Here is a 9,007-nt window from a genome sequence, read left to right as displayed (position 1 = left end):
CCCCAGTTCCAGCACCTGAAAAGTCCATCACTTCCAAGAAGATTTTTTTGGGAAAGCACCAGTTGTCTGCTACAGGAAAGGAGGAGAAAAAGAGAGGGAGGGAGACGAAAGGCGGGGGAGAAAAAGTGCTCCTGCGTCACGTTGCTTTAATTTGTTCACCAGCTGCCAATGAAAATGATGACCTGCAGAAGGATTTTTTTTCTCCTTCCTTGGCTCAGCAGTCTCTGCCCTGGCAAGACACACAGCTGGAGCCACACTTTGAACAAGTGTAATCTTTACAGTGTACTGAAAGTGACAAAGATGCACCGATTTCACTCACTGTACTGATTTCAGTCATAAAACTGCTGGCTTTCTCGTTACCCAAGTGCCGATCAGAGACCAATAGAACATCGGGGGAAGTACATGCATGCATGGATACATGAATGTCACCTGCTTATGGATTGTTAGGGACTGGGGGACTCATTTTGATATGATTAAATATGAACATGAATCACGTGGGCTGTGTAAAAACACAAAACCATAAAGACTTGCATTATAGTTATTTCTTTCTCTTTAACCGGTGGAAGAAAAAAAGCTTCTGTGGTCAATTTAATTTATTTCATTCTCCTATTTTAAGAACCACATGTTTTAATCATACTTCTTCAATTGTCTTGGTGAAATGATCTGTAAAGAAGTTGTGAAATGATCTGTTATGGAGTGGTAAGGGGGGGGATTAGAGGCAACGCAGAGGATGTTGTGTCTCAGGTGACAAAGAGGGGAGTGCGTTCAGACTACCTCTGATGCAAACGCACTTCCTGCTGTGCCCACTGCAATATATAAACCCGCAACAACCGACTTCTCCTGAAACACTCACAACATTTGCAAAGCGCAGAAACTCCTCTCCCTGGCTCTCTCTCTCTCCCTCGCAGCCCTCCCGCTCTCAGATCCTTTAAAGAGGCTTTTTAGGGGTGATACCAACCCTGGCAACGCAGACAGAGGCTCCCACCGCGCAAGAAAAGGTAGGAGCAAGGCTTTTAAATCGGAATGTCTGTCCATGTACAGTACTGTTAAGCCTGAATTATGGTCCCGCGTTAAATCGACGGCGTAGGGTACGCGGCGACGCGCACCGTACGGTGGTGTGGTGTAACGTAGAACCATAAATCAGCCTTAACACAACGGGAGATCTGACACTTCTGAAAATTACGCCTCATCGGTGCGCACCGGCATACGAGCTGAAAGTGTCGTCTTCTTGGTTTATTTTTCAGAACCATCGAGGATATAACGGGATATTCTGCATCTTTACCTCCGACATCAAAGATGAAACTTCAGTTATTTGCCATAGACTTGGTTCTTCTGTGTATATCTTGTGGAGCAAGTGCACTGGCAACGAGCGTTCCTGCTGCGTCCGCGTCCTCGCCGGCTGCCAACATCACCAATCTTGGCGCAGCGCGCAGCCGCGAAACCGACGCTCCAGCGCACTCCAAGGCCAGGAGGAAGCGTTACATTAGCCAGGACGACATGCTTGCCATTCTTGATTACCATAACAAAGTTAGAGGGAAAGTGTTTCCTCCAGCCTCCAACATGGAATACATGGTGAGTGAGATCTTAACTCCAAAACCGGATTTATGTTTGCAAAGTGCAAATGTGTTCCGCGCGTAACTGATGTGATGGTCAGCACAATTAGACCAACACAATAAAGTCATCTTTCTCAAAAGAAAATGGCTTGTTTTGGAGTACAGTTGCCACTGGGCAAAGAAGGATGGACCAAAACAGCAAAAATGTACATTGACACATCAAAGCTGCTGATTTAAACATTATTTTACCTACAGCTTGTATTTTTTTTGGAAGTGAAAGTGTTTTAATTGATGGCAGTTGTTAGTGTATTAACAGTAAAATACATTATCCTTGAATAGTAAAATTATCCAAGAAGTGTCCTGAGCCACATTCCCATTTCCATTGAAACCATTTGGATGTCACTGTCGACATGTGTTGATATGGATTTTACCATCTTATATCCCATTAAAAAATGGAATTCAGTGGAAGATTGTCTCTATATAGGAAGTTTCTCCTGTTACTCAACCACCCTGATGGGTGCTTTTGCATGTTGCCAGTGTTAGCAAGTGTAACAGTACTCTGAACTCACTTCTTGTTGTGTTATTTTTGTATCACATGTGTAATAGACCTCTTCCCACCATGTCAACATGTGTTTAGGTGTGGGACGACGCGTTAGCCAAGACTGCCGAGGACTGGGCTCATGCCTGCATGTGGGAGCACGGGCCGCCTCACCTCATCAGGTTCCTGGGTCAAAACCTCTCCGTCAGGACAGGGCGGTAAGTGACCTCTGACGCCCCGTCCCGCTCCCCGACATCTGCTGCTCCTCTCACGGATGACTCGTTCTCAGCAGTTGTCGTTGTTCCCCTTGCAGCCCCCTTCTTATTTCTCCTAAAAGTGTCTGCACTGTGACCCGGGGACGGCTTGAGGAATGCTCCTGTGACCTTTAATGTAAACAGAAGCTGCACTTTTGGCCATGTCCCTGGAGGACAAAAACCTATCCCTTTCTTGGGTCTTCACTTCCAATTTGGAAACACAGAAACTTTTCATGCGTTCCCGAAACTTTTACTTATAGATTTTATTGAATAATTATATGAGATTTGGTTGAAACCAGCTCCCAATTACTCGCCAATGCAGCTCTATGTATTTACGCTTTAAACTTTATGTAATGTAAATCAATATTTAAAGTAATCAGCAGCTACATAAAATACTACACACGTTTATTCTTGTTGACATAATTTGGAGCCATTAGCATTTCAGTCAGGCGCCTCAGATTTTCTAAATATCAAAACAAAACCATTGTGACTTAATTTTTAAATATTTATTGAAAAAAACATTCAGATTTAATCCCTATGTTGATTAGATATGCGTTTTATTAATGATTATGACAGGTACTCCTTATCAGAATGAGAAAATGGAAAATAAATGATCATCTCCTGAATTTGTCTGCGTTTCACTCACAGATATCGATCCATTCTTCAGCTGGTGAAGCCTTGGTACGATGAGGTGAAAGATTACGCTTTTCCTTACCCACGCGACTGCAACCCTCGGTGTCCTCTCAGATGCTACGGGCCCATGTGTACCCACTACACCCAGGTGAGCAGACGGTCATGAGACAGTCTATCAACATCACCTAAGTTGCTGCAGCAAGCTTTATGCAAATGACCTTCCTGTGTCGCAGATGGTGTGGGCGACGTCGAACAAAGTCGGCTGCGCTGTGCACACGTGCCACAACATGAACGTATGGGGCTCGGTGTGGAAAAGGGCCACATATTTAGTCTGCAACTATTCACCCAAGTAAGCACACTTGGCAACCATGGAGTTAATTGTGTGGTTTACACTACATAAGCAGATTTTGTGTTTCATTCGAGTGAACTTGTTAACATGATGACGATACACTGATGATGGGTTTAATCCTTGCACATCGGCCGGTGCCAAGTTATGCAATGCCACCCATGTTGATGGAGGACTCAGATATATCCCATACGTGCCTGCGACCCAGTACCGCGTTACCAAAGCAAAGACAAAAGGCTCTCGATACGATTGAAAGCTAGCCCAGACGTGTGACTCACTTGTGACCTTGGTTCCTTAATCCCACTAGATTGAAACACACTTTATGACACAGTTACTGGCTAAGGACACTCATAACTGGATTAGTGATCACCATTCTCCGAGACAAGGTTCTGACTTAGGACACAATCCTGCTTTCCACTTTAGAGGTCCCTGTTGTCACCCTCTACAAAGCCACAGCCTGTGCATGACGCCAGCTGGCGAGAGTATGGTGAATTTGAGTAATGTCAAGGCGAAATTAATTTGAATCCAGTGGCTTATTTACACTTGAGTTGTCTTTGGCGCAGATGTTTGATTCTTGATTTTGTGTTTTTCCTCCTTCCGAGGCAGCCTCGCCTCAGCTTTTCAAGGCTTAAATGTATTGCATGGCGTCCAGCATTGATAGTTGCTTAGACTTCCTTTTCTTCTGAATACTTTCAGCAGTTCTGGGTAAACTCTTGCCTTTAATGAGAAACACATGGCATGACCAAAAAGAAAAGAAAAAAAATCAGCCTTGAATTGACTGTTAAAAGATGGCTATTTAACGTTGACAAGACCACATGTGCATGACGACTACGCTGTGAGCTATTTGATGGCCAATTCCAGTTCTTGTTTCACTTTTGCAAGCGGGACGTTCAGCGGTCACCACCCCGTTCGTTCACTGTAACTGTTGCTGTCTTCCAGGGGCAACTGGATCGGAGAAGCTCCCTACAAAGTCGGCGTGCCGTGCTCCGCCTGCCCTCCCAGCTACGGGGGCTCTTGCAGCGACAACATGTGCTTCCCAGCTCTCAAGACAAACTACCTGCACTGGTTCAAATAAACACAGGTTTCCTCTCAACATAAGCTGACAACCTACACTACCACAGAGACGTTATTTTATCAAGTAAGGATTTGCACAAAGTCGTGAACCACACTATTTTGTATATATGGGCTTATTTAAAGAGAGAAACATACATTTGAAGGCATCGGGCGATTTGATATCTTGTAAATATTCTGTGTATGTTATATGTAATTTGTTATATTTTTACTGGATTGCTATGACTATGAAATTGTCAGATTGTTATTGCAATGAAATGATGACATTTAAAAGTATATTTATATGAAACATGGGTCTTTTAACAGTGCATTCTATGTGGTGCTGCAAACACATTTGTTTGCCGTTTAACATTGTGGTAATTAATGACATTGCAACCGTCACATTTCCTCATACCTGCTCACTTTGGTGCTATGGGCATCACACCTTCATGCTGTGTGCTTTGCCTTTCACAAGAATGTCAGGATCAAACAGGATCAGAAGGATCAAAGCTTGAGACCTCAGAGGGAAGCCCACATTGGCAGTGTCAGCTTCACTGTTGCTTTTGTGCCAAAAGTGATTTACAAACTTAACACTTAAAGCAGAACTTGGTAACTTGAATAAAAGCCCTGTTTTTTTTTTGTTTTTTTTTTGGTCATATTCACTGAAACGCCACTATGACTGAACAGTAATACACGAGGAAGGTGATCAGTCTCTCTGGCTCTTTCCATCGCTTTTAATGGGATTTGCAAGAATCTACAATGCCAAGGTGACGACACCAGCGAGAGCTTTCAGACACCAATCCCGCGCATTTGGCAGTTTGCTGCACAGCGGGAGAGATAAAATGCCACCTAGCCACCTTTCAGACTATTGAACAGGATACCTCAGAGCATGAACCAATGCAAGACATGTAAAACCCGTGAGGCCAGCTATGGTGTGTCATCAATGGGCAAGTAGACGCCATCCAAACCATAAAGTCATCTCTTTTTTTCAAATTTATCCAGATATACCACCTCAGAAAAACACCGGAGGTGCATTGGAGGCAAGTCTAAGGCCCCGTTTACACGTAGCCGGGTATTTACAAAAACGGATATTTTCCCCTCTACGTTTTCAAAAAAATCCTCGTTTACACGGACCCGCATGAAAACGCTCTTAACGTCATGCAAGCCAATCAGAATCCTGGAAAAACATCAACAAATGACACGTGTGTAACTTCCAGTTAAGGGCTGATTTATGGTTCCGCGTTACATTAACGCAGAGCCTACGGCGTAGGGTACGCGGCGACGCGCACGTACCTTGCGCGTCGCCGCGTACCCTACGCCGTCGATTTAACGCGGAACCATAATTCAGGCTTCATGCTGCTGGCTGACGCGCTCACAGGCTTGAATGAGCAGGAGGCTGGACGGGGGGGGGGGAGTTACTTTTAAGTGTGACTTTAGAATATTAAACAGGTAAAATACAAGAAAATATTGACGGTGGCCAAACTAATTGTAAACACAGGTCGCACACATGACGCTGGTGAGTTTCTGGTGCATAATGTGACGTTCTGAAGCTTAAATCTCCGTTTTCCTCCGTTTAGACGCAAACGGGAAAACGGAGTTTTTGAAAATCTCCACTTTGGCCGGAGTTTTCAGAAATGATCGTTTTTGGTGACTTTGACCTCCGTTTCCGTGTAAACGGACGGCCAAAACGCATGAAAACGCCTCCGTTTTTGTAAATACCCGGCTACGTGTAAACGGGGCCTAAAGCACAGCAGAGAGGGAGGGGGAGGGGCCAGCCAGTTGTTTTCATTAACATGTTCAAGCCATCTACTTGTTCAGGTTAACAAGTTAACAAGTTCTGCATTAAGAGAGTGTAGTAGGCTTTTAAAATGCAACAAAAATGTTCATCTGTGACTTGTTAATTAGTTTCCACTTTTTTATTGGACACAAGTGCAAAGGAAATGATTCTTGCTCATCAGCTGTATTTTCAGGAGAAAAACGTCTTGATTTGATGCCAACAACACATCAAAGTTGCATCAGAGCTGTTTTCCATCCAATCATTTGAGAAGGACTTGGGAAGGACTTGTATTATTCTTTTCTAATGTGCCATATATTTTAAACAACACAAAGATATGGACTATAAGCATGCTGTTGTCAGGTTTGACATTTTTCTGGTGCAATAACTACAGGCGCCCCTGGAAAAGACTTAAGTGACCGCAGCACATCTATTCAAAATCTCTTCACACAATGCAGGTCAAGAATTACCACGGTCACTGTGGCTCTCCCATGCCATCACAGAGGCTTTTGCACCTTTTGAAGATCACAACCTGGATGGTTTTCTTCCCCATCTTTCCCATCTAGAGGCCAACACCTGTTTTTCCCCAAAAGAAGTGGACTCGTCTAACCACAGAGCACACGTCTACCTGAGATGAACTCAGCAGTGTTTCTGTGCAGAGCTGATATATGGCCTGGACTGCTTTTATTGAGTTTTGAAAGTTTCCTCAACTTGAGCAGCTTTCAAAAGGTTCTCTCAAGCCCACTTGGCTGTATTGATTATGGTGTGATGATGGTTTCTCATGAGATGTTTCCAATCTGAGATTTCCAGACTCCCAGAATCTTTTCACAACTTTGTCCACTATTGATGATGAAAGACCAACCTGATTTTTTAAACATTTAAGGATAAAATAGCGAGCCACAACCTAATCTTGAGTGGAAAAACTTTTAGTGGATGCTATATTTATATCTTTACCTTGACACCCTGACCTGTCGCCACTTCATCTATCATTTTGGTCCTGTGATGGACTGGCGACTTTAGCCCAAAAGCAGCGGTTGTAGCCCTCAGCACACACCAGTGACCATGTGTAGGAAGAATACATCTATGCACACAGATGGACGGATGGATTCCTGCAGAATAGTTTTACTCACCAGTTGTATGAACCTTGAATGGGTTGCTGGCATCAAATCCTGGATTTATTACATTTTCCAAATGCTAAGAAGTTGATCAGTTCGGAGCATTTCCTTTGTACTTGTGTCATAAAGGTCGAAATGAATTACACAAATTTCAAGCCCAAGATTTGCTGCATTCCAGCAATTCTCCCCACTGGAAATGGGACTTGTACATGAGAGTGACTGGGACGTCTCCATTTGATCACGTAACGTAAACACAGCTATACCTCTGATGTCAAAGGTTTTTTTATTTTCAATTACACAGTGAATTTTCAGTTTTAATGTGCACTAATTAACTTATGTGTCAGACTGACAATTCATCATTTGGGGGCATTTCACTGGTGTTCATATTTCACATGTTTATACTGAATTGAGCACATACAATAAATCTGACCCATTTATCTATCCTGTAGTTATAATTACATACATATACAGGTATGTTAGTTTATTGGTATGTTATATACCATTATGTATGTTGATATTGATATATTTTGTAATGATCACTGATTTGGTTCTTGGAATCAGGCACTCAAGTGCACCTTAATTGTTTGTAAATTTCTAAAATACCAGGAAATGATTATTTCTTGTATGTGTAGATAATCATACCTTGACAAGTATACTGTAAGTTATTCATTTTTGTATTGGAAAAAAAGGTATTTAAATGATATTCAGTTCTATTGTTTTATAACATAAGATATTCAACTTATTCAAGACAACAAATACACAAATACAAGAAAACAACATTTTCAGCACTGACAATATTTAAATCGACAATGAGATATTTATGCAATGAATTGTGTTTTTCCTTTTGTTTATACTTGTAATAAAAGGCTCTATTTTGACTCTTTTTTTGATTGATTACCACGTCGCAACCTTAAAGTCAATCAGTACATAACTCTCCGACACTATTGGCTCGAGGTTTTTATAGCGTTGTTTCACCGAAATACAAGAGCAACAGGTGAAAATGCAGGAGCAGAAGATTAAGTACAAGTACAAGGAAGAAGCATAGTGTAATTAGAAGTGTTTAAACTGGAGAGAAGGATTTTTTTTTTTTTTACAACTAACTTTCTCAATGCGGGAAAAAAACTTTTTCCAGTGAAACAGAGCCTGTTTGTATACAAGCAGGGACATTTTTTGTGTTTGAAGACAGTTTTGCATATTTCACATTAAAGCTTCAAACAAAGAAGCTTAATCTCAAACTAAAAGTTCTTAGAATGAGAATGTATTCCTATTAACATCCCCAGTTTGGATAAGAGTAGCATTTTTCTCTAATGTCAAATTGGCTTCTTTCTTTCTTTTTCGTTTTTTATAATTAGATTCATCATTTAACAAAAAATTAAAAAAAGATTGGAAATATAAACAGATCTGAACAGGAAAAGGCCACCAACATCACAGTCAGACAACACGCTAACACACAAAATAAAAAAAATAAAAAAATATATGTAAACCTAGGGTTGCAGTTGTATGTATGCATGTGAGTCTCTGTTTCGCTGAGCAGTGCTCCAAGTGACTGAAAGGCTAAATAAACCTTATTCTTATCCACATCTTAAAATCTGAGATAAATTAATCTAAGAGCAGCCTGAACTGCTCCACATTTGGTTTCATTTTCAGTTTTGGCTCTTTGTTTTGGTCTGGTTGCTGCTATTTAGGAGCCAACTGGTTCTCGGAGGTTTATCTCATGTTTGTATTACCTCTTTAAGGGAGGCAT

The 9,007-nt window shown here is 41.8% G+C and overlaps 1 protein-coding gene across 1 annotated transcript; it reads left to right on the top strand.

Moving 5' to 3' along the window:
• Positions 1 to 832: 832 nt before the first annotated feature.
• On the top strand, positions 833 to 5,636 carry pi15a (peptidase inhibitor 15a). Its single transcript, XM_061713476.1, has 6 exons — positions 833 to 998; positions 1,245 to 1,572; positions 2,191 to 2,309; positions 2,994 to 3,126; positions 3,212 to 3,327; positions 4,264 to 5,636. Exons 2-6 carry the CDS (start codon positions 1,297 to 1,299, stop codon positions 4,397 to 4,399), a joined length of 780 nt encoding a protein of 259 aa, XP_061569460.1. The 5' UTR covers positions 833 to 998; positions 1,245 to 1,296; the 3' UTR covers positions 4,400 to 5,636.
• The last annotated feature ends 3,371 nt before the right edge of the window (positions 5,637 to 9,007 follow it).

The sequence above is a fragment of the Cololabis saira genome, chromosome 22 (assembly GCF_033807715.1).
Source record: "Cololabis saira isolate AMF1-May2022 chromosome 22, fColSai1.1, whole genome shotgun sequence".
NCBI lineage: Eukaryota > Metazoa > Chordata > Actinopteri > Beloniformes > Belonidae > Cololabis > Cololabis saira.
The sequence above is the reverse complement of the archived record's forward strand: the minus strand, read 5'-3'. Positions and strand labels throughout refer to the sequence as shown.

Coding starts and splice junctions, on each gene's coding strand:
- pi15a (XM_061713476.1), top strand. CDS start 1,297: ATGAAACTTCAGTTATTTGCCATAGACTTGGTTCTTCTGTGTATATCT. Junction 2,310..2,993: donor CTCTCCGTCAGGACAGGGCG/GTAAGTGACCTC, acceptor TTTCACTCACAG/ATATCGATCCATTCTTCAGC. Junction 3,127..3,211: donor TGTGTACCCACTACACCCAG/GTGAGCAGACGG, acceptor CCTGTGTCGCAG/ATGGTGTGGGCGACGTCGAA.